Source organism: Larimichthys crocea, chromosome XVIII (assembly GCF_000972845.2).
Source record: "Larimichthys crocea isolate SSNF chromosome XVIII, L_crocea_2.0, whole genome shotgun sequence".
NCBI classification, from domain to species: Eukaryota; Metazoa; Chordata; class Actinopteri; family Sciaenidae; genus Larimichthys; species Larimichthys crocea.
The window spans coordinates 22202993-22228841 of NC_040028.1; the positions used below are offsets into that span (position 1 = coordinate 22202993).

The 25849-nt window shown below is 44.6% G+C and overlaps 2 protein-coding genes across 3 annotated transcripts in view; both read left to right on the plus strand.

Annotated features, from left to right (window-relative positions):
* LOC109139908 (myosin light chain kinase, smooth muscle-like) overlaps positions 1–4117 on the plus strand; it is a 6679-nt gene extending 2562 nt beyond the window's left edge. The window contains exons 2-8 of the mRNA XM_027291197.1: positions 352–397; positions 526–691; positions 783–948; positions 1036–1057; positions 3393–3544; positions 3839–3915; positions 3995–4117. Coding sequence (XP_027146998.1) covers positions 387–397; positions 526–691; positions 783–948; positions 1036–1057; positions 3393–3544; positions 3839–3915; positions 3995–4117 — 717 coding nt within the window. The 5' untranslated portion in view covers positions 352–386. The remainder of the gene's footprint in view (positions 1–351; positions 398–525; positions 692–782; positions 949–1035; positions 1058–3392; positions 3545–3838; positions 3916–3994) is intronic.
* A 962-nt stretch (positions 4118–5079) lies between these two features.
* The window catches only part of mylka (myosin, light chain kinase a), a 33037-nt gene continuing 12267 nt past the window's right edge, over positions 5080–25849 (plus strand). The window contains exons 1-9 of one of the 2 annotated variants that reach the window (XM_027290886.1): positions 5080–5332; positions 8126–8257; positions 10907–11104; positions 11257–11509; positions 12998–13096; positions 18656–19216; positions 19295–19635; positions 22489–22605; positions 23840–23896. In XM_027290886.1, the coding sequence (XP_027146687.1) occupies positions 5230–5332; positions 8126–8257; positions 10907–11104; positions 11257–11509; positions 12998–13096; positions 18656–19216; positions 19295–19635; positions 22489–22605; positions 23840–23896 (1861 nt within the window). In that variant the 5' untranslated portion in view covers positions 5080–5229. Of the gene's footprint in view, positions 5333–8125; positions 8258–10906; positions 11105–11256; positions 11510–12997; positions 13097–18655; positions 19636–22488; positions 22606–23839; positions 23897–25849 lie in introns of both variants that reach the window. The other variant, XM_027290887.1, reaches the window with a different exon arrangement.

A 25849-nucleotide genomic window follows, 5' to 3' on the forward strand; every position in this document is an offset into this window, starting at 1 on the left:
TCTGTTCAGCTCCTGGTGTTTAAATAAAGTTCTGTTCAGCTCCTGGTGTTTAAATAAAGTTCTGTTCAGCTCCTGGTGTTTAAATAAAGTTCTGTTCAGCTCCTGGTGTTTAAATAAAGTTCTGTTCAGCTCCTGGTGTTTAAATAAAGTTCTGTTCAGCTCCTGGTGTTTAAATAAAGTTCTGTTCAGCTCCTGGTGTTTAAATAAAGTTCTGTTCAGCTCCTGGTGTTTAAATAAAGTTCTGTTCAGCTCCTGGTGTTTAAATAAAGTTCTGTTCAGCTCCTGGTGTTTAAATAAAGTTCTGTTCAGCTCCTGGTGTTTAAATAAAGTTTCATGTTTTTCCACCTGCAGAGGATTCTGGGAGGAGGTTTGTGGTCCCGTCGTCGATGGAAACAGGGTGAGCTCGTCTTCTGTCCGTCTGGCCCGCTCTGTGGTCGTAACTCTTCCTGTGCTGCAGGAGGTTCTGGTTCAGACTGGACCTCCTGCAGCATGACCCACTTTCAACTTCATTTCCCATGATTCCAGGTGTCGCTCTGCGGTGCCGGCCGTGGAGTACCGGCCCACTATTTGGGGCGAGAGTCCGCCGAAGTTCATCACCAAACCGAGCCGAGTGTTCGCCAAGCTGGGACAGACCGGGAAGTTCATCGCCAAGGCGACGGGACGTCCACAGCCTCGGGTCACATGGCACAAGGTGAGAGGAACCTCACTGATGCCAAAGGATTATGGGAACTGTAGTTCCAACATGTAGGCTGGATGGCATTAACCCCGCCCCTTTCTTTCAGGGGGAGGCGGAGCTTCTGTCCTGTGGGCGGCGCCATACGTACGAGCGCTCTGGCCTGCACTTCCTGGAGATACAGGAAGTGTGTGCGGAGGACGCAGGAAGTTACACGTGTTTGGTCACCAACAGCGCCGGAAAGGCGACGGCCACCGCCACGCTTCATGTCCAGGGTGAGCCAACCAATCAGCTTCAAGAGCTCATGATTACATCACTTCCCCTGAAAATCAGTTAATGTTTACCTTTGTGTTCCCGCTCAGGTGTTCCTGATGACTCATCCAGGTGAGTCACATGATCAGCTGTCACATCAACCACAAACAAACACAAAACAAACACAAACAAACACTAAACTAACACAAACAAACACTAAACTAACACAAACAAACACTAAACTAACACAAACAAACACTAAACAAACACAAACAAACACTAAACTAACACAAACAAACACTAAACAAACACAAACTAACACTAAACTAACACTAAACTAACACTAAACAAACACTAAACAAACACTAAACTAACACAAACAAACACTAAACAAACACTAAACAACCACTAAACTAACACTAAACAAACACTAAACTAACACAAACAAACACTAAACTAACACTAAAGCGACAAGAACCTCGAACCGCAGTGTCCAGTCTAACAGTGAACACAGCACAGAACCTCTGAACCGGCGTGGCATCCTAACAGTGAACACAGCACAGAACTCTGAACCGCAGTGTCCAGTCTAACAGGAAACAGAGACAGAACGAGCGGAAAAGCAGTGTCCAGTCTAACAGTGGAACACGCGACAGAACCTCTGACCGGCATGTCCAGTCTAACAGTGAACACGAACAGAACCTCTGAACCAGCAGTGTCCAGTCTAACAGGGAACACAGCAAAGAACCTCTGAACCGGCAGTGTCCAGTCTAAACAGTGAACCACGACAGAACCCTCGGAACCGGCAGTGTCCAGTCTAACGTGAACACAGCGACAGAACGTCTGAACCGGCGTGTCCAGTCTAACAGTGAACACAGCGACAGAAAACCTTGAACCGCATGTCCCGTCTAACAGTGAACACAGCGACAGAACCTCTGAACCGGCAGTGTCCAGTCTAACGTGAACACATAACAGAACCTCTGAACCGGCAGGTGTCCAGTCTAACAGTGAACACAGCCAGCAATGAAGGCAGCTCTTAACCCAAAGATGTCTCACAAGTGAACACGCGAAATCTGAACCGATGTAGCTAACGTAACGCTACAGAACTCACGGCAGTTCCAGCAATTGGACAGCTTTGGGTTACGCAGTGTGCAGAGCTCTAGCATGTTTGTAAATTATGTCGCACATCAGTCACCGGTTGAATCACCTCTGAACAAGTGAAAGGTGCACCTGTTGCTCCCTCTGTGGCCAGATCGGGTCCAAAGAACCGCCTCGAATCTCACGCCTGACCCGACACCCGACACCCGACACTCCTCACAAGCCCTGAAACACACAGATACCCGGTACAACCCGTGAAGTCTAACGGAACATGTTTTTAGATACGTAAACCTTAGCTGCTTCTTTCTGTACCTGTTGTTTTCCAAGCTGCTCAGGAGCTTCTGGACCTAAGCACCACAGTGACCCTGACCAGAACTGAGACAGACTGTACCTGCAAACAAGACAGCCAGACATCATTAATAAATACAATAAGTTCTCTGCCTCTCTCTCCTCCCTGGCCGCTCCCCCCGTCCCGCCCAAGCTGACCTTTAACAGGTAAAAGGTACTCTGTGTGATGTGAGTGTTTTCTCTGTGTGCCTTGATGAATGTCCATGGCTGACCCCGCCTCAATACACCCGAGGGAGAGGAGGTCGATTGGTTTCCAGCCCACCGTGGACCAATGAGGAGGTCCACAGATGATAATATAATAAAATAAATAAAATGAATGAACTGAGCAACTGCAGTCTCCTCTCACAGGGCCCCAGAGGGAAGCGTACAGGAGGTCTGCTCCCCGGAGGCCTCCTGTCCTCCAGGCTGAGACAGGAGTTCTGTTCCTGCGCTTCTGGGCCGCTCCGTGTTGTAGGCTGTGAGAGCGAAGGGAGGGCTCGGAGCTCCGGTCTGTTTGTCCTCAGCTGGGTGGAGTGGTCCTGCAGGAGGAGAATCACAACAGAGATTTTGAGTTGTCACCATAACGTTGTTTATAGTTTGTTTGTGTTTGTTTAGTGTTTGTTAAGTGGTTAGTTTAGTGTTTGTTTGATGTAGTTTGATGTTTGTGTTTTTAGTGTTGTTTGTGTTTGTTGTTTTTTGTTTGTGTTTGTTTAGTGTTTGTGTGTTAGTGTTTGGTCTATAGACCAAACACTAAAAACACTACACAAAAAAACAAACACTAAACAAACATAAAACAAAAAACAAACACTACAAAACAAACACTACAACCAACAACCAAATTAACAACAAATAACATAAACAATAAACTAACAAAAACCAACCCAAACACTAGAACACTACAAAACACAAAACAAACACCTACACAACTAAACTACTAACATAAAAACAAACAAACACCTAAGAACAACACTAACAAACACAAACAAACGTTAAACAACGTTATGGTGGACAATAAAATCTCATGATTGTGATTCTCCTCCTGCAGGACACTCCAACCAGCTGAGGAACATAACAGACCAGGAGCTCGCTCCTCCCTCGCTCCTCACAGCCTACAAGTGAGCGGCCCAGAGAGGAGGAAGCAGAACTCCCTGTCTCAGCCTGGAGGACAGAGCAGCCTCCTGGAGGAGCAGACCTCCTGTAGCTTCCCTCTGGGGCTTGAGAGAGAACTGCAGTTGCTCGAGTCATTATTATTATTTATTTTATTTTATTATCATCTGTTGGACCTCCTCATCTGGTCGGTGGGCTGGAACCAATCACCGCTGACTCTGGGTGAGGCGGGGTCGCCATGGACATTCATCAACGGACACACAGAGACAAACACTCACATCACACAGAGTCACCTGTTACCTGTTAAAGGTCCGTGAGGACGGGGAGGGGGCCAGAGGAGAGAACATTTATGATTATTAATGATGTCTGGCTGTCTTGTTGCAGGTCCAGTCTGTCTTCAGTTCTGGTCCGGGTCACTGTGGTCGGTCCAGCAGCTCCCTGAGCAGCTGGACAAACAACAGGTACAGAAAGAAGCAGCTAATTTACGTAGCTTACATGTTCGTTGAGCTTCGGTTGTTACCGGGTATCTGTGTGTTTCAGGGCTGTGAGGAGGTCGGTGTCGGTGTCCGGGTCCAGCTGAGATTCGAGGCGGTTCCTTTGGACCAGGAGGCCACAGAGGGAGCACAGGTGCACCTTCACTTGTCAGGTGATTCAACCGGTTGACTGATGGACAATTAACTTAGAGCAAACACATGCTACCGGGACGCTAGCTACTAGCTAACTAGCTGCTGTAACACTGGAAATCTGCTGTGTTCACTGTTAGACTGGACCCTGCCGGTTCAGAGGTGTCTGTTATGTGTTCACGTTAGACTGGACACTGCGGTTCAGAGTTCTGTGCTGTGTTCACTGTTAGACGGCACACTGCGGTTCAAGGTTTCTGTCGCTGTGTTCACTGTTAGACTGGACACGCCGGTTCAGAGGTTCTGTCGCTGTGTTCACGTTTAGACTGGACACTGCCGGTTCAGGGTTCTGTCGTGTGTTCACTGTTTAGACTGGACACTGCCGGTTCAGAGGTTCTTTCTGTGTTCCACTGTTAGACTGGACACTGCTGGTTCAGAGGTTCTGTTCGTGTTCACTGTTAGATGGACACTGCCGGTTCAGAGGTTCTGTCGCTGTGTCCACTGTTAGACTGGACACTGCTTTTCCGCTCGTTCTGTCTCTGTTTCCTGTTAGACTGGACACTGCGGTTCAGAGTTCTGTGCTGTGTTCACTGTTAGGATGCCACGCCGGTTCAGAGGTTCTGTGCTGTGTTCACTGTTAGACTGGACACTGCGGTTCGAGGTTCTTGTCGCTGTGTTCACTGTTAGACTGGACACTGCCGGTTCAGAGGTTCTGTCGCCGTGTTCACTGTTAGACTGGACACTGCCGGTTCTGAGGTTCTGTTGCTGTGTTCACTGTTAGACTGGACACTGCTGGTTCAGAGGTTCTGCTGCTGTGTTCACTGTTAGACTGGACACTGCTGGTTCAGAGGTTCTGTTCGGTCCAGCTGTGTTCACTGGCGGTGAGGGTGTAACGCATTCTTGTTATTGGCTGCTATAAACAGGAAACACATGAAAATAAGGAAGTAAACAGAACTGTACTTCCTGTTTCAGTCTCTGGGGGTTGTATCTCTAACAAAGTCTGTCTGTCTGTCTGTCTGTCTGTCTGTCTGTCTGTCTGTCTGTCCAGTCTCGTCTGTTGCTGTTGCCGTGGTTACGTGGCTGAAGGACGGGGAGGCAGTGAGGACGGGACCGGGTCTGCAGCAGGGACGAGACGGTACCCGTCTCACTCTCACCATGGAGAGAGTGAGACGGGTAGACCAGGGAACTTACAGGTGTCAGCTGACCACGGCTGACAGACAGACGGTTAACTCTGCAACATGGAGGCTGAGCGTGCACAGTAAGACCTGTCTGCCTGTCTGAATGTGATGAGTGTCTCACGGTGATGGACTGAAGAGTCCAGCAGGGGGCAGCAGAGCTCAGCTCACAACATGAGGGTCAACATGAGGGTCAACATGAGGGGTCCGGCCCCTGAAGCGGTCGCCTGTTCCAATGATTCATGGGAGAAAAAGAAGAAACATGTTCAGTTGTTTGCAGACTCTGAGCAGGTCAGACAGTCTTAAGAACAACTCGCCATGAGAACAGAACCGAGCTCATTGGTGGACACGCTGAGGCCGTGATGTGACGAGCCACTTACAATCTATTAGAAACATTAAAGAAACGTTTCAGGAGTGTTTTAGAACGTTTCAGGATCGCTTCAGGAATGTTTCAGGAGCGTTGTTGTTGTCGTCTTGTTCAGGATGATTGATCATGTGATCGCTCCAGTTACTGTGATACTTGAGTAAATGTAGTTAAACCAGAGAGAGAGAGAGAGAGAGAGAGAGAGAGAGAGAGAGAGAGGCTGAGCGCTGTTGCACGACCGTTCAACAAATATGAGAGCTGAAACCATATAAAGACAAAACACGCTGCTCAACACACACACACACACACACACACACACACACACACACACAGAGCGCTGAAGCTGACCCAAGAAGGGCATCGCCGGGGGAATCCACCCTGTGTGTGTGTGCTCAACTCGTCCTTGCAACAATGTGGGGACTCTGCTCTCTGTGACAGATTCCAGTTAAATGATGCTAATTAAAATAAATAAATGATTCAATTATAATAATAACAACTAAAAAGGTGTAAATAACTGTAGAGTGTGTCTGACAGACATTATTACTGACACTGCAGCAGCACAGAGACTCAACAAAGTCAGTCAAAGGCAGCTTGAGGTTGCCGAGCAACCAGGGTCAGCTGCAGGTCAGAGCTGTAACTGCAGCTGTGCTCTGTCTGTGTGTGAGTGACTGCTGAGAGACACAGAAAATCTCTAAATGAAGCCCCTCCAACTAGTGGACACTAATGCCAAACGGTAGGTGGTATCAAAAAGCCCAAATGAGCGTGAGCATCCTCATCTTGTCGACCATGTGAATGCTGAATTTCAGTGTGTGAAGTTAAAAAATGTGACCTGGGGAGAGAGAGAAAGAACAGGTGCCCCGTGCTCCTTTGGGAAATTTCTCCTCTCCAGTTTACATGGGAGTAGATGGGGCTGTCGGTGGGTGATCCTGGAGCATCAGTGCGTCTCCCGCCAAAACTATAAGTCTGACAGCTTCAGCAGTGATATCGCTGCGTAGCCCACGAATTTTCCTACGTTTCTATGTAGAAATTATTTCTTTAGAGTGACATTTGTGGCCACGAGAGCCGTTTGCAAATGTATTTTTTGACAAATGTTTTTCTCTTTTTACCAATACACACCCATTGTAAACGTTGCCGTGGTTTTTGGTGAAACCGTTTGGTGAAATTCTTGGAAAAGTCACAGCTCAACATTCCTGACCGAGCCGGTTGCTTTGATACCTGTTTTGTGTGAACACATGCAAGCTCGCTGAAATCCCTGGAATACGTCAGAATAATCAGTATGGGCCCTTACAGGAACACTCATGCTCACTAAAACAGCATCACACTGTGAAAGAGCTGATAAATTCATTTTATTAGATTCAAGTTAGCGCAGAGCTAAACAAACTGTCTGTCGCTCTCTATCACTCTTCATCTGTTGTTAGTCTGTTTCATTCAGATCTTTATTTAGTTTCCTGTCACAGTTTCTAGGAAATGAAGTTTAAACTCAGATCGTCGTGATACTCTTCACACATTTCCCTCGAGACGACACCAAACTGAAATGGAATCCGCTAACGTCTGACTGCAGTTCACTGAGCGACCAGAGGTGGTGCAGTTTGTCTGAACCTTCAATGATTGATCGATGCGCTGACATCAGTCTGCTCTGTCCTCACATGGACATCTGAGTCTCTGAGAGTCCCTAAGAGTCTCTGAGACTGTGGCAGTCTGTGGGAACCTTCTGATATTTACTGTTTGTTCACACGGGGATTTCTTGCTGCAGACTGTCCTCATAAAGACGAAGAGGACGAGGACGGACAGACAGGTCTGTGAGAGACAGACAGGGGACAGGTGTGTTCAACAGGAAGGTGGTTATTGTAGTTTGTAAACAGGTGGCGCTGCAGCTCTGAAAACACTGAGGCAGAGACTACGTCCAGGTTTTAGACAGTCTGCGGGGACGTCACGGAGACTATGTCCAGGTTTTAGACAGTCTGTGGTTGAGCTCACAGCCAATTGGAGGACAGCTCTTCTTGGAATGAGTCTCTCTATTGGCTGCATTGTGCATTGGCAGCTTACCTGTGATTGGTTGTAAGCTGAACATGTTGATTTATTTTTGAAGCATACACACTGTGTGTGTGTGTGTGTGTGTGTGTGTGTGTGTGTGTGTGTGTGAAAGAGAGAGACAGAGAGAGAGAGTCAGCCATCATCAGTCTGATCCTCACTCGTCCTTTTCCATATATGGAGTTTGGATTTCCTTTTCTCTCCTCGAACATCTGTGTGTGTGTGAGTGTGTGTGTGAGAGTGTGTGTGTGTGAGAGTGTGTGTGTGTGTGTGAGTGTGTGTGAGTGTGTGTGTGAGGTAAACAGGCTTTGTTCTGTGTACATATCAGACATTCCAGAGAAGAGACAGATAATTAATAAAATCCAACACTGAGAAGCTGAAATCCAGTCTTAAGATGCCAAGAGGAGAGATGTGTGATGTCACAGTGATGTCACAGTGATGTCACAGTGATGTCACAGTGATGTTCTTCTTTACTCTGTAGGCAGACTGCAGAGTCACAGGTCAAAGGTCACAGAGGTCAGAGCAGCATGTGAGGCTCCTCGCTTCATCCGCCGCCTCGCCGACCTGAACGTGATGGACGGCAGCAGAGTTACCATGACGGTGGAGTTGACTGGTATGCCACCACCGCCGCCGTGTGTGTGTGTGTGTGTGTGTGTGTGTCTGTGCGCTGTGGTATTTCCTGTCAGATCTCCAGAGAGATGGTGGAGATGAAATGAGGACAGATTTACTTTGGAGTCCAGCCTCTTCATTTCCTCTGAGTGTGTGTGTGTGTGTGTGTGTGTGTGTGTGTGTGTGTGTGTGTGCGTTCACTCTGTGTGTGTTCAGTGTGGTTCTGGTTCTGGCGACATCAGTGTCTGGGTTTAAGTTCTGAGTTGATTACCAGGTCCTATAGAGGCAATCTACAGCTGAAGGCTGTGTGTGTGTGTGTGTGTGTGTGTGTGTGTGTGTGTGTTACATAATGATTTTCCACGCAGGGTTTTCTCCATATAAGCTGTGTGTCTACCTGAAGCCTCTCTGATGTCTGAACCGGTCCTTTAAGGTCCAACAGAACCAGACTGGAGTTCTGATGCTAAGCCCATCATGCTAACATCATGCTAACATTACCACCAGAAGCTGTGAGAGTTAGCTGATTTAACTGTTAGCTGATCTAGCTGTTAGCTGATTTAACTGTTAGCTGATCTAGCTGTTAGCTGATTTAACTGTTAGCTGATCTAGCTGTTAGCTGATTTAACTGTTAGCTGATCTAGCTGTTAGCTGATTTAACTGTTAGCTGATCTAGCTGTTAGCTGATTTAACTGTTAGCTGATCTAGCTGTTAGCTGATTTAACTGTTAGCTGATCTAGCTGTTAGCTGATTTAACTGTTAGCTGATCTAGCTGTTAGCTGATTTAACTGTTAGCTGATCTAGCTGTTAGCTGATTTAACTGTTAGCTGATCTAGCTGTTAGCTGATTTAACTGTTAGCTGATCTAGCTGTTAGCTGATTTAACTGTTAGCTGATCTAGCTGTTAGCTGATTTAACTGTTAGCTGATCTAGCTGTTAGCTGATTTAACTGTTAGCTGATCTAGCTGTTAGCTGATTTAACTGTTAGCTGATCTAGCTGTTAGCTGATTTAACTGTTAGCTGATCTAGCTGTTAGCTGATTTAACTGTTAGCTGATCTAGCTGTTAGCTGATTTAACTGTTAGCTGATCTAGCTGTTAGCTGATTTAACTGTTAGCTGATCTAGCTGTTAGCTGATTTAACTGTTAGCTGATCTAGCTGTTAGCTGATTTAACTGTTAGCTGATCTAGCTGTTAGCTGATTTAACTGTTAGCTGATCTAGCTGTTAGCTGATTTAACTGTTAGCTGATCTAGCTGTTAGCTGATTTAACTGTTAGCTGATCTAGCTGTTAGCTGATTTAACTGTTAGCTGATCTAGCTGTTAGCTGATTTAACTGTTAGCTGATCTAGCTGTTAGCTGATTTAACTGTTAGCTGATCTAGCTGTTAGCTGATTTAACTGTTAGCTGATCTAGCTGTTAGCTGATTTAACTGTTAGCTGATCTAGCTGTTAGCTGATTTAACTGTTAGCTGATCTAGCTGTTAGCTGATTTAACTGTTAGCTGATCTAGCTGTTAGCTGATTTAACTGTTAGCTGATCTAGCTGTTAGCTGATTTAACTGTTAGCTGATCTAGCTGTTAGCTGATTTAACTGTTAGCTGATCTAGCTGTTAGCTGATTTAACTGTTAGCTGATCTAGCTGTTAGCTGATTTAACTGTTAGCTGATCTAGCTGTTAGCTGATTTAACTGTTAGCTGATCTAGCTGTTAGCTGATTTAACTGTTAGCTGATCTAGCTGTTAGCTGATTTAACTGTTAGCTGATCTAGCTGTTAGCTGATTTAACTGTTAGCTGATCTAGCTGTTAGCTGATTTAACTGTTAGCTGATCTAGCTGTTAGCTGATTTAACTGTTAGCTGATCTAGCTGTTAGCTGATTTAACTGTTAGCTGATCTAGCTGTTAGCTGATTTAACTGTTAGCTGATCTAGCTGTTAGCTGATTTAACTGTTAGCTGATCTAGCTGTTAGCTGATTTAACTGTTAGCTGATCTAGCTGTTAGCTGATTTAACTGTTAGCTGATCTAGCTGTTAGCTGATTTAACTGTTAGCTGATCTAGCTGTTAGCTGATTTAACTGTTAGCTGATCTAGCTGTTAGCTGATTTAACTGTTAGCTGATCTAGCTGTTAGCTGATTTAACTGTTAGCTGATCTAGCTGTTAGCTGATTTAACTGTTAGCTGATCTAGCTGTTAGCTGATTTAACTGTTAGCTGATCTAGCTGTTAGCTGATTTAACTGTTAGCTGATCTAGCTGTTAGCTGATTTAACTGTTAGCTGATCTAGCTGTTAGCTGATTTAACTGTTAGCTGATCTAGCTGTTAGCTGATTTAACTGTTAGCTGATCTAGCTGTTAGCTGATTTAACTGTTAGCTGATCTAGCTGTTAGCTGATTTAACTGTTAGCTGATCTAGCTGTTAGCTGATTTAACTGTTAGCTGATCTAGCTGTTAGCTGATTTAACTGTTAGCTGATCTAGCTGTTAGCTGATTTAACTGTTAGCTGATCTAGCTGTTAGCTGATTTAACTGTTAGCTGATCTAGCTGTTAGCTGATTTAGCTGTTAGCTGATCTAGCTCTTAGCTGATCTAGCTGTTAGCTGATTTAACTGTTAGCTGATTTAGCAGCTAGTTGAATTAGCCTGTATTGATGAGGTCATCGTGGTCTTCAGGTAACCCTCCTCCTGAGGTGTTGTGGCTCCATGACGGACAGGAAGTGATGGAGTCGGAGGACTTCCACCTTCTCCAGGAGGAGAACCGCTGCACTCTGCTGATCCAGGAGGTTTTCCCCGAGGACACCGGGACCTACAGCTGCCGGGCCTGGAACCAGTCCGGACAGGACCAGACCCAGTGCCAGCTCACTGTGGAGGGTAACCACACAGCTATATAAACAGGAAGTTAGCTTGAGGCTAAGTTAGCCAGAGATTAAGTTAGCTCGGGGCTAAATAAGCCCAGGTGTGTCAGGTCCAGGTGACCTCACAGGTGTTCTGTAGCTCCGGTCATGTTTGTGGTGTCGTGGCAGAGCCTCAGGACGGCGTCCAGCCATGGTTCATCACCAAACCCAAACCAGTGAGTGCCGTCGTGGGTCAACATGTGCTCCTGTCCTGCGCCATCGCCGGTGACCCGTTCCCCCAGTACACCTGGACCAGAGCCGACCTCAGCCGACCTCTGACCTCTGGAGGAGACTACGAGCTGCTGCAGAAGGAGGACGTGACCTCGCTGCTGATCAGGAGAGTCAAGAAGCATCACGCTGGAGACTACCTGATCACCCTTAGGTGAGATTCAACACCACGTGCTAACATGCTAACACGTTAGCACAATCCTCTGTGATAGTCTGCAGATGAAGACAGGATCACAACAGGAAACACCGCCCCCCCCGCACCCATCATCCATCCATCCACCATGTTCACCAACTGTTCACTGAATGTATGGTGAATGTAATTATTGTTATGTACGGGGAGGCTCACAGGTTCAAACCCCGTCCTGAGGGTGTGTCTGTAAAGTATCAGTGTTTCTGTTTATACTGCAGGTTCATTCAAAGACAGGAAGTATCATCTGACACTGTAAAGATTTATTTATTTAGATTCAGAAGATTTTATCCAAAGTGACGTACAAATGAGATGACAAGTGTACGAGGGAAGGGCACTAGAGTGTTAGGGAACATAACAAGCAGATAAGGAAGGTAATGAGAAGGGTACAAGGTCGGTCACTAGGAGTGTAAACTAAAGCTATGTAATTATAGACGTATAGCACAATTAATTTGATTAACCGTGTTAAAGTCGGGCTACTGCAGAGAATACTAGGTAGGGTACCAGTACATTGGAAAGAACAGTATTTGGTATTTAGGTACTGATGAGGGCATGTGTATGAATTTGACTGTATATCATGGTTTATTTTTACTGTAGGTACGGTTCGATAAAATAAGGTACAGTGGTACTCCAGGTACTGTATGAAGACTCTTGGAAGGGTCGTACAAAATCACAATTTAACGGAAGTATGTGAGAATGAACTGTTTTATAAAAAAAACAATGAGTAGGGCTTCAGGCTAAATGGCTAAAAGGACACTAGGTCTTCTTACACTGTTTTAGTACAGCAGGACAGGTCAGGGGTCTGGTGCTAGAAGGTCAGAACAGGTACTAGAAGGTCAGGACAGGTACCAGAAGGCCAGGGCCGGTACCTGAAATTCAGGACAGGTGCCAGAAGGTCAGGACATGTACTAGAAGGTCAGGAGAGGTACTAGAAGGTCAGGAGAGGTACTAGAAGGTCAGGACAGGTGCCAGAAGGTCAGGTAAGGTGCTAGAAGGTCAGGACAGGTGCCAGAAGGTCAGGTAAGGTGTCAGAAGGTCAGGACAGGTACTTGAAGGTCAGGACAGGTGCCAGAAGGTCAGGACAGGTGCCAGAAGGTCAGGACAGGTGCCAAAAGGTCAGGACTGGTACCAGAAGGTCAGGACAAGAACTAGAAGTCCAGAGCAGGTAAGACAAGGTCAGCTGTCAGGTCCTAGAAGGTTAGGGGTCAAGTGGTTCCTAGGTGAAAGAGCTCAAACAATAAAAATAAACCACTTCCTGTGGTCGGGCTGGTTGAAGTACCAGAGGGTTATCAAATGTAGTAGTATCCTCAGGTTACTGTTGACAGCAGAGTATAGGGAGGTTCATGGGTAGATCACTCCAGTAATTATAAGCAATATCTAGTATGATGAAGGTCATGAAGGATCTTCTGTTGAAGTGCTGCTGAGCAAAGTACTGAAGATCTGTCTGTCTGTCAGGAACAATGTTGGGGAGTGCAACGCTGTGGCCTGTCTGTCTGTCACCGATGTAGAGAAAGACAGGATGAGAGTACGAGGACAGACAGGAGATGACATCAGGTCAGACGTCATATCTTACTTTGTTTATGCTAACTTTACTTTGTTTATGCTAATGTTACTTTACTTATGCTAACTTTACTTATACTAATGTTACTTTACTTATACTAATGTTACTTTACTTATACTAATGTTACTTATGCTAACTTTACTTATACTAATGTTACGTTACTTTGTATATAGTAATGTCACTTTATTTACAGTAATGTTACTTTGTTTATAGTAATGCTACTTTACTTATACTAATGTTACTTTACATATACTGTTACTTTGTTTATAGTAATGCTACTTTACCTATACTAATGTTACTTTACATATACTAATGTTACGTTGTGTATAGTAATGTCACTTTATTTACACTAATGGTACTTTGTTTATAGTAATGCTACTGTATTTACATTAATGTTACTTTGTTTATAGTAGTGCTACTTTATGTATACTAATGTTGCTTTACTTATACTAATGTTACTTAACATATACTAATGTTACTTTACTAATACTTATGTTACTTTATTTATACTAATGTTACTTTGTATATAATAATGATACTTTATTTACACTAATGTTACTTTGTTTATAGTAATGCTACTGTAATTACACTAATGTTACTTTAGTTATACTAATGTTACTTTACATATACTAATGTTACTTTACTTATACTAATTTTACTTTACTTATATTAATGTTACTTTATATATATTAATGTTATTTTATTTATACTAATGTTACTTTATTTACAGTAATGCTACTTATACTAATGTTACTTTATATATACCAATGTTATTTTATTTACACTAATGTTACTTTACTTATACTAATGTTACTTCATTTACACTAATGTTACTTATACTAATGTTACTTTTTTATACTATTGTTACTTTTTTTACACTAATGTAACTTATACTAATGTTACTTGATATATGCTAATGTTACTTTACATATACTAATGTTACTTTATATATGCTAATGTTACTTTATATATATTAATGTTACTTTATATATACTAATGTTACTTTATTTATACTAATGTTACTTATGCTAATGTTACTTTTTATACTAGTGTTACTTTATTTACACTAATGTTACTTATACTAATGTTACTTTATATGTGCTAATGTTACTTTACATATACTAATGTTACTTTATATATGCTAATGTTACTTTACATATACTAATATTACTTTACTATACTAATGTTACTTTATATATACTAATGTTACTTTATTTATACTAATGTTACTTTACTTATACTAATGTTACTTTATTTACACTAATGTTGCTTATACTAATGTTACTTTATATATACCAATGTTACTTTTTTATACTAATGTTACTTATACTAATGTTACTTTTTTATACTAATGTTACTTTTTTACACTAATGTAACTTATACTAATGTTACTTAATATATGCTAATGTTACTCTACATATACTAATGTTACATTATTTATACTAATCTTACTTATACTAATGTTACTTATACTAATGTTACTTTACATATACTAATGTTACTTTATATATGCTAATGTTACTTTACATATACTAATGTTACTTTATTTATACTAATGTTACTTTATTTACACTAATGTTACTTATAGTAATGTTACTTTATATATACTAATGTTACTTTATTTATACTAAAGTTACTTTACTTATACTAATGTTACTTTATATATACTAATGTTACTTTATTTATACTAATGTTACTTTATACTAATGTTACTTTATTTACACTGTTACTTATACTAATGTTACTTTATATATACTAATATACTGATGTTGCTAACATCAGCTGTGTGAAACAAATATTAAAGTTTAATCCCGCCCACTGTTATTGGATTGGTTTATTTGTCGAGGTTAAATATTGCAGGTGCCTCGAGGTTTGTTTTCTGACAGCTATCATCCAATCACAGTTGATGCTGAGCCTCACCCACATTCAACAATTAAACCAATCAAACTGCAGTAGGCGGGGGTCAAATGTTGGTTTACTGTAAAATATCGGCATCAGGCCTTCATGAGAATGACCGTTAACAGATCATCACAGAACAGTGTCAATATTCAACGCACAAAGTTAAACAGGCTCCATCATCCATCCATCCATCCTCTATGCATCCATCATCCATCCTCTACAGATGTAGCAATTTAAAAGTTCCCGTGTTTCCGTGACGGGGCTGTGACGGGGCCGTGACTGGTCCTTTACTGGTCATTGAATGGTCCTTCGCTGGTCCGTGACCGAAATGTAATCCCCCGCGATGACGTAGTCAATGAGGGCCTGACTGGAAACGCCCATAAGCTGTGTGAAAACCAGCTGCAATGCCTCATTTGTCCACGGGGAGGAGCAGGGATGTTCCGCTCTCACCGTAGACTATCTAAACTAAGACACATCTGAACAGATACGCTGGGGTGAGCTGATCAGCGGATCAGTTGATGGGGGAAAAAAAAGTTGTGATAAGATAACACTGAGGCAGCGCTGCAGCCACTCGTATCTGCAACTCTATGTCACGCACAACAACAACATGCCAACATAAACTTGTTATTAAAGAAAACTCCGCTCGTAACGTCCGTAAGATAGCCTAGATGTTGTTGATTTAAACAGTGACCATAGGCTAAATGGTGTAAAGCGTAAATGGAAAGAATTACGGGCGAATCAAGTATGAAATAAGTTGAGTATTTTTGGTTTTAATAAAGTTTGCAGTATAAGTTTACGAAACCATCAAACATATATTTAGGCATTCCATGAAAGACTTTATTCACAAGGAGGCTAGGCCAGACACAAAACAGGAGCTCGTCGAGTACATACAGACGTTTTGGCAAACAAGAGTCACCGTGGCCTTTTGCAACAGACTTATCTCTGGACTTTCAAAAGTTGTGCAGTGTATTATTATAATGATGGGGGGCATAGTGGAAAATAAACAGTGGGTCCATGTAGAATAAAAACATAACATATATACTGCAAACTTTAGCAAAACCAAACATACTTCACTTATTTTATACATATTGTAACGGACTGTGTATACACTATGGCTGTTGAGTTGTGTTCAAGTAAGTTAGGCTGCAGTGTATAGGGTGACGTCTGGGGGGGTGGCGTTGTTAGAGGCTGTGAAGCCTGTCAGTCATGGCAGTTGCCATGGCGATGAGGGGCACGAAGTAGCTAATGTGTTAATGTTATATGCTGCTGTGCTTGCCTGGTTTTATTGTTTTTTTGCCGTTGGCTACGGCCACAGGAGCCTGTGTTCCAGATTAGGAATAAAGTCCAGCAAAACCAGTTGCTTCGTAGTTTCATTGTTCCGGGTCACTACAATATTCTTTCCATTTACGCCATTTAGCCTATGGAATGGACGAAAATGAAAAGGAGTCATTCATGTTCATGAACACACTCAAATCACAAGGCTACTGTATAGTATGCAGTACTCAAACCAGCTGCATTCTCCGCTCTGTGATCTGTGACACTGGGAGACCAAAAAGCCCATCAAGTGCAAACAATGAGATGCTAATGAGGTTTGTATGGTTTACCTGGCCTAAAGCGTGCACTACAGTAAATACCTGCATAACAAAGGGCTTCCAAAACGCTCGTCTCTGCAGCTCTATGTCGCACAACAACAACGAGCCCTCCCCTCCAAATAAACTGTTAATTAAAAATAAACCATCGCTTGTATCTGCAGGTCTGACACACAGGCCTGGCAGCCCTGAGACGTCCGAACCGTTTTTTGTAACTTTTTTAAGGGTTAGTTTGTTGTTTACATGCAGATAAACGAGAGAGAGGCGCGAACACAAGAGAAGAGACGCTCCTGTAATTATGCAAAGACTAGTGGTGGCCATAGATTAGTCGCGCCAATCAAACAGCTGATTGCGCCAATGCCGGCCGGCATTAGCGCGATCAGCTGTTTCTCTGAGTAAACAAAGGCAGCTGTCCAGGTGGAAGCGGCATTTAAAAAACATCACCAAGAAAAACCACGAGAAAAACATGACAAAAGCACAAAACTCTCTAAACTGCTATAGAGATCAGGACTCCACGGAGTTACAGTGAAGAAAACAAAAACGAACAAAAGAGAAAAAAGTAAAAAAGTAAAAAAGCGACCTGAGAGGCTGGAACAGCTTTGCAAATAGATTAATGGTGATATTTTTTTATCGCCCGATAAGAGTCTCACGTTAACGCAGCACGTTAACGCCGATAACGGCCCACCACTAGTAAAGGCAGAACAGCCTAGATGTTGTTGATTTGGTAAATGCTGACATGTTAGATATAAACACCTTAAATTTAATTTCAATTCATGAACACGCTCAAATCGTATGGCTACTGTATAGTATGCAGTAGTCAAACCAGCTGCATTTTCCGCTGGGAGACCAAGAAGCCCATTACTGTAAGCGCAAACAAAAGGTTGAGCAACGAGAATGCTAATGAGGTGTGTAAGCTACGTCATCTCCAGGTAGAACAACTGTAAATAAGTTCTGTGAGAGAAGCGCCATCACCTGGTCATACCCTGTAATTACATGAATGGGTGGAGTTACAGTAAAAAATAGACACGCCCAGGAGAAGGAGGGGGGTCACTCCGGTCACGGAACTCGGCCGGCTGCCATTCAGCTGGTGTTCAGCTTGAACGGGAACTTTTAAGTTGCTACTACTGTATGCATCCATCCATCATCCATCCTCTATGCATCCATCCATCCTCTATGCATCCATCCATCCTCTATGCATCCATCCATCCATCCTCTATGCATCCATCCATCCATCCTCTATGCATCTATCCATCCATCATCCATCCTCTATGCATCCATCCATCCATCCTTCCTCTATGCATCCATCCATCATACATCCTCTATGCATCCATCATCCATCCTCTATGCATCCATCCATCATCCATCCTCTATGCATCCATCCATCATCCATCCTCTATGCATCCATCCATCCATCCTCTATGCATCTATCCATCATCCATCCTCTATGCATCTATCAATCCATCATCCATCCTCTATGCATCCATCCATCCATCCTTCCTCTATGCATCCATCCATCATACATCCATCATACAAAGCTCTAATCCATCTATAACAACTCGACCAATCGGAGACAGTTATTTCCTCTCTCTTCCAGCTGGACACACTGTTTACACTGAGTATGTGTGTGTTACAATGTGTGTGTGTGTGTATGTGTGTTACAATGTGTGTGTGTGTGTGTGTGTGTGTGTGTATGTGTGTTACAATGTGTGTGTGTGTTGGATGAAGATGGTGGATGTGACAAAGTTTTTCAGTCAAACTTTTTAGACTGATATCAAAAAAGACCAAAATGACTGAAGGAGGACCGGAGGAGGACTGGAGGAGGACCGGAGGAGGACTGGAGTTGGTCCTCAGAGTCTGTTTATCTCTGTATGCTTTCAGGCCTTCTGGGTGTATGTCCATATATGGGCAGTCGAGTCATTTGTGATGTAATGTGGACATTCAGAGTCGAGGCCCCCCCCCCCCCCTCCCCCGTAGGGGGCGTGGCCTCTGGTCAGAGGGCTTTAACCAGCTTTGTTTGTTCTCTCTCTCTCTCACTCCCATCTGTTTCTGTGCTCGCTTGTCCAGCCCTGCAGGAGGAAGAGGAGCAGCTGGTGGGACAGCAGCACTGAGAGGAGGCGCCAGAGGAGGAGGCGTGGAGCAGAGAAGCAGCAGCAGTGTTACTGTCAGTCGGCAGTGGCAGGAGGCCAACCAGCAGCAGAAGCAGCGACTCCTGCACCTGCACGAGGAGGAGAAGAAGAAGAAGAAGGAGGGCACCTCCACTGTCACCACCACTGCAACCGCCACTGCTGGTTCTCAGGGCCTCCTCCGCTGCGTGGACACCAGGGAGCGCGGCGAAGAGGAGCTGCGACAGAGGGAGGCGCAGCAGCTCGACTTCCGCTCCCTTCTGGGACGCCGAGCACCAATTGCCAAAAACAATCAGGAAGAGGAACCAGAGGAGGCCGGCCTTGCCACCACTGCCACCACCACCATAGAGCACCGCCACCAGATGGATTTTAAGGCCAACCTGAAGGGCATCAAAACCAAGCCGGAGGAGAACCGCAAGGTGAACTCCCCGCAGCAGGTCGACTTCCGAGCCGTGACACCCACCAAGAACGCCAGCGGTATCAAACCCGCCGAGACGCCCACCAAGAACGCCAGCGGTATCAAACCCACCGAGACGCCCACCAAGAACACCAGTGGTATCAAACCCGCCGAGACACCCACCAAGAACACCAGCGGTATCAAACCCGCCGAGACGCCCACCAAGAACAGTGCCGACTTCCGCTCCGTCCTCGCCAACAAGAACAAGTCGGTGAGCCCCGAGAAGAATGGGGAGAACAAGAAGGCAGCAGTGAACAACTGCGTGGATGGAGTGATCAACGAGAAGACGAGTGGCGGAGGGAAGGTGCCGGAGTTTGTGGAGAAGCTAAGCGATGTGACGGTGCTGGACGGGCAGCGGCTCCGGCTGCAGTGCCGCCTTGACGCCTCCAGCGGCGTCACCGTCACCTGGACGCTGGACGGGAAGACCATCAAGGCGTCCAAGTTCATCATACTCGCCAATGAAGGTCAGAGGTCACACACTGAGCGTCAGTCTGTAAACACTGAATAAAGTTTAGACAGTTTGAAGTTTGTTGAGCGTTCAGGCGTTCATCTGTTGACGAGGATTCAGACTCTATTAATAGAAACCAGATCTGAAACAATAGAAAGAGACAGGATGTGTGTGACGGCTGCTGGAGTCATATGGGAACAGATCACTTTACATGGGACACACACACAGGTTTGTCTAATGGTAAATGTGAGGACTCACTGTGCTTCCTTCATTGTGGGGCCTTCTTGATTTAAAGGGACGCTTCAGTTGTTTGATTTTAATCTTTAATTAATCATTTGGTTTATAAATTAACATCTTTATTCCTGATCAGTTTACAAACATCATAATGGTTCATAACACTAATTTATTTTATAACATGTTTTATTTGAACATTCATGTTATGATGTCTCATTTGAAGACATGTTTTATCTCAGCTGTTTTTCACCCTCCATTTGTTAATGGATATATTATTACATATAAATATTAACAAATAATAGATCTGTTTACAGCCACGCAAAGTTATTAACCTTTTATTATCATTAGTGATTATAATGATCATCATAAACTGAATCTTTGGTTTCATAAAAGACGTCAGAAGATATTTTTGGACCAAATGATTGATTAATAAAATTAAATGGTATTTATGGGGGAGTTAAAGTGACGTGTTGACGAGTTCAGGTCTTATTTTTAAATTCATTTTCTTCTGATTGACTGAATAATGTAGTAAGTGTAATAATAATGTAATGCAGATCAGTTTCCTGCTTCAGAAACAACTCTATGATGTCGTCTGTGGTGATGTCACAGTGATGTCATCTGACTACACAAACTTATAAACTGAAGGTGTGGAACTGACCTGGCTGTTTGACACTCTGCATTATGGGAAATGTAGTGCATTATAACAGTCCGTCATCAATCATCAATAACAAGGAGAGAGCAGCAATAATCAGGAAATATCATGAACGTCTGACGTTAGCTTTTCATGTTAGCCTAAAGCTAACATCGACTGTATTATAACAAAAGGAGTTTGTGTCATTGATATAAAGGGGGTGTACAGAATAATAGAAACAGCTGTTTATTTAACGTCTTTATCGCAGTCAGGTGATAAACATGAAACTGAAGAATTAACAAATAGAAAGAGCCAAAATGTCCTCACAAAGATGGAAACACACTGATGTTGTGTTGTCTAACATGGTAAAGATCAGCTGCTAAATCTGTCTATACGTGTGTGTGTGTGTGAACAAATGAGGATTCCCTGAGTGTGTGTGTGTGTTTTAGTGTGTTTCAGTGTGTGTGTGTGTGTGTGAGAGAGTAATCTCCTCCTGTTATTTCAGTCTGCAGGACAGCCCCTGATCCAACACTGTGTGTGTGTGTTTGTTTATCATGCATAGTGAGGACTCAGATTGTGAAGGTCAGAGGTCACTGAGACGTCCTCAGACAGCTGACGGTGTTACTGATTATAAATATGATGACAGAGCTGTGAAGAGCTTCAGATGTTCTGTAAACGTTATTTTAATGTTTCTATGTCTGAGATTAATTCACACAGTTTATGATGGACAGTTAGCTTTAGCATAACCACTTGCTAAATTAGCTAACTGCTAATTAGCTGCTGCTAACTGAAATCTGCTGTTAGCATGTTAACAGAACCGGACTCAACAGCCAGACCGGACCGGGTTGGAGCACAGCCTCTGAGACCAACAGGGAATAACGTGACAGTACCGAGGTGATTCACAGACTTTATGATGAAACATTGATCAGCAGTGAAGCGCTAACTGTGGTTACCTCGGTCAGCTGTGTAGCTAACTGAACTGACTCAGCCCGGCAAGAAAACCACCTGATAGGCTGCTGTGTTCACTGTTAGACTGGACACTGCCGGTTCAGAGGTTCTGTTACTGTGTTCACTGTTAGACTGGACACTGCTGGTTCAGAGGTTCTGTCGCTGTGTTCACTGTTAGACCGGACACTGCTGGTTCAGAGGTTCTGTCGCTGTGTTCACTGTTAGACCGGACACTGCCGGTTCAGAGGTTCTGTCGCTGTGTTCACTGTTAGACTGGACACTGCCGGTTCAGAGGTTCTGTCGCTGTGTTCACTGTTAGACTGGACACTGCCGGTTCAGAGGTTCTGTCGCTGTGTTCACTGTTAGACTGGACACTGCCGGTTCAGAGGTTCTGTCGCTGTGTTCACTGTTAGACTGGACACTGCCGGTTCAGAGGTTCTGTCGCTGTGTTCACTGTTAGACTGGACACTGCCGGTTCAGAGGTTCTGTCGCTGTGTTCACTGTTAGACTGGACACTGCCGGTTCAGAGGTTCTGTCGCTGTGTTCACTGTTAGACCGGACACTGCTGGTTCAGAGGTTCTGTCGCTGTGTTCACTGTTAGACCGGACACTGCCGGTTCAGAGGTTCTGTCGCTGTGTTCACTGTTAGACTGGACACTGCCGGTTCAGAGGTTCTGTCGCTGTGTTCACTGTTAGACCGGACACTGCCGGTTCAGAGGTTCTGTCGCTGTGTTCACTGTTAGACTGGACACTGCCGGTTCAGAGGTAGACTGGACACTGCTGGTTCAGAGGTTCTGTCACTGTGTCCACTGTTAGACTGGACACTGCTGGTTCAGAGGTTCTGTCACTGTGTCCACTGTTAGACTGGACACTGCTGGTTCAGAGGTTCTGTTCAGTCCAGCCGTGTTCACTGGAAGGTAGATGCTGATGCTAGCTCATAGCGCTAGCTGCTATGTGGCAGTGGGGGTGTAACATGAATACTTTGACTGTAAGTACTGTAAGTACTGTAAGTACTGTAAGTACACAGTGCTGACCTGTGCTGTCTGTTGTGTTGCAGGCGGCCTGTGCTCTCTGACCATCGACAAAGCTCTACCAGAAGATGAAGGCTTGTATAAATGCAGAGCCGAGAACTCAGCGGGCAAAACTGAATGTTCCTGTACGGTTCTCGTCGACGGTAAGAACTTTATATCTTTAAATTTAAATGTTATATAACTACACTTTGTGTGTATTACTGCACATGCTAACCAGAGAGCTAAAAGAAAGCGGCGTCAAGGCAGAGCTAGATCGTGAGACAGCCGCAGCTAACGCTAGCTAAAGCTATGTTGAGACTCCATTTTGAATGTCGCCAAAAAGAGCGGGAAAATGTAACATGGCCGCTTATGGCTGCAATGTTTGGAGCTGGGAGGAAACTCTGTCCATAACATGATTTCCAGACTGCTGTCAGACTGTGAGCTCGTCCTCTGTTAGCTCTGGTGTTAGCTCTGGTGTTAGCTCTGGTGTTAGCGTGTGGAGGACAGCAGACAGTTTCTGAGCTGCTCTACAGTCACATGTTTGACCTCTGTGCACATACATGACACATGGAGACGTTGAGGAAGAGCTCCGGACGCTCATCATCCAGTCTGAACATCGATCCCACCGACGCTTCACTGACAGCTGTCTGTTGTTCCAGGGCTACTTTAAGGCTAGCTCCAGCACAGTCCACCAATCAGAGCACAGCAACAGACAGCAGCTGGTTGCCGGGCAGAATTTCACAAGCCTGACTGTGATTGGCTGAACTGAAGTCAGTGTTTGGTCTGTTTTGAATGGCAGCCATTTTGTTCTTGTCTTTGTTTTCCTCATGTAAATCATGAAACGTCTAAATTCTGTTTGTCTAAGTTTGAATTGATGCATATTTGTATCTGTGGTTTGTCCTGATGGCTTCAGTCCAAACATTTCTGAACTTCCTGTAGTTAAAGTCAGACAAACACAGAGTTCCTCTTTAGACACAGTGCAGTGTTGAACAGCTGGAACTCGTCGTGGTTTCATTTGAACGCACGTCGTCCCTCCTGAAAACTGCAGATTTTAGATTGAACAGGACAAACAGAGATCAGCCTCCACCCTCCTCATTTCCTGTTCCTGTAATTAGAATACATCGACACAAACAAAAGCTGCATTTATCAAACATTCCTGGAAACATTCAGCACAGACCAACAGAGACCAACAGAGACCAGCACAGACTAACAGAGACCATCAGAGACCATCAGAGGTCTCTGATGGTCTCTGATGGTCGTTAGCCTGTTAGTCACCGGTGAGCTATGTTGTGAGACTCAGCTAAAGCTAAAGCTGTGTTTAGATGTCATAATTTCAAATATTAAACAGTATTACAGTATCTGTCTGTCTGTCTGTCTGTCTGTCTGTCTCTCTCTCAGACCCGTCTGTGGACTCTCCGGCTGACAGGAAGAAGAAGTCGACTCCGACCTCTGAGAGTGAGTTTAGTTTCCAAAATATGCAGCAGACGTTCATTTTGTCCCAATATGGAGCTGAGGAGGACCACTGCACACACACACACACACACACACACACACACACACACACACACACTGCTGCACACACACACACACTGCTGCACACACACACTGCTGCGCACACACACTGCTGCGCAAACACACACACAAACACACACACACTGCTGCACACACACACTGCTGCGCACACACACACACACACACACACTCCTGCTTTTTCCTCTCCATGTTAAGACCACGTTTCCCATCAGCCCCTGTTGTTGCTGTTCTTGTTTCCTCCAGATGTTCTGATGATGCTCTTTACTCGTTGTCATGGTGATCTGATCGTCATGTGACGGTCATGTTTGATGTGGGGGCGTGTCCTCGTCAGGTTGATGTCGGTGCAAACGCCTGCAGACGATACTCAGGACTGAAACTTTTTCTAGCTATGTTTGTGTGTCAGACAGTGTGTGTGTGTGTGTGTGTGTGTTGTTTCTAACATGCTCTCTGGTTGTTTGTTTTCAGCTCTCAGTGGAAAATCTGCTCTTATCTTTATGATCCAATCCTAATCCTTCCTGTGTGTGTGTGCGTGTGCATACCTCAGTGTTGGATTCATGGCTGTGTGTTCTGGTGTTACGGGCAGACTCGTGTCCTGGTTTCGATCGTGCCAGCAGTGGATTAAAGCAGACATTTAAAGTCGTCCTGTGGTCTTTGTGGTTGATTGGCAGACATTTAAAGTCGTCCTGTGGTCTTTGTGGTTGATTGGAGTCGTCTTGTGGTCTTTGTGTTAGTGGTCTTTGTGGTGGTCTTAGAGTCGTCTTGTGGTCTTTGTGGTGGTCTTGGAGTCATCTTGTGGTCTTCGTGATGGTCTTGGAGTCGTCCTGTGGTCTTTGTGGTGGTCTTGGAGTCATCCTGTGGTCTTGGAGTCGCCTTGTGGTCTTTGTGATGGTCTTGGAGTCATCCTGTGGTCTTGGAGTCGCCTTGTGGTCTTTGTGATGGTCTTGGAGTCATCCTGTGGTCTTGGAGTCGCCTTGTGGTCTTTGTGATGGTCTTGGAGTCATCCTGTGGTCTTGGAGTCGCCTTGTGGTCTTTGTGATGGTCTTGGGGTCATCCTGTGGTCTTGGTGGTTGATTGGAGTCGTCCTGTGGTCTTTGTGGTGGTCTTGGAGTCGTCCTGTGGTCTTTGTGGTGGTCTTGGAGTCGTCCTGTGGTCTATGTGGTTGATTGGAGTTGTCCTGTGGTCTTTGTGGTGGTCTTGGAGTCGTCCTGTGGTCTTTGTGGTGGTCTTGGAGTCGTCTTGTGGTCTTTGTGGTGGTATTGGAGTCGTCCTGTGGTCTTTGTGGTGGTCTTGGAGTCGTCTTGTGGTCTTTGTGGTGGTCTTGGAGTCGTCTGTGGTCTTTGTGGTGGTCTTGGGGTCCTTTGGAGTGCGTCTGTGGTCTTGGTCGGTGGTCTTTGGAGTTCGTCCGTGGGTCTTTGTGGTGGTCTTGGAGTCGTCTGTGGTCTTTGTGGTGGTCTTGGAGTCGTCTGTGGTCTTTGTGGTGGTCTTGGAGTCGTCTGTGGTCTTTTGTGGGTGGTCTGGAGTCGTCTTGTGGTCTTTGTGGTGGTCTTGGAGTCGTCTGTGGTCTTTGTGTGGTCTTGAGTCGTCTGTGGTCTTTGTGGGGTGTTCTTGGTCGTCTGTGGTCTTTGTGTGGTGGTCTTGGAGTCGTCTGTGGTCTTTGTGGTGGTCTTGGAGTCGTCTTGTGGTGGTCTTGGAGTGCGTGTGCATACCTCAGTGTTGGATTCATGGCTGTGTGTTCTGGTGTTACGGGCAGACTCGTGTCCTGGTTTCGATCGTGCCAGCAGTGAATTAAAGCAGACATTTAAAGTCGTCCTGTGGTCTTTGTGGTTGATTGGAGTCGTCTTGTGGTCTTTGTGTAGTGGTCTTTGTGGTGGTCTT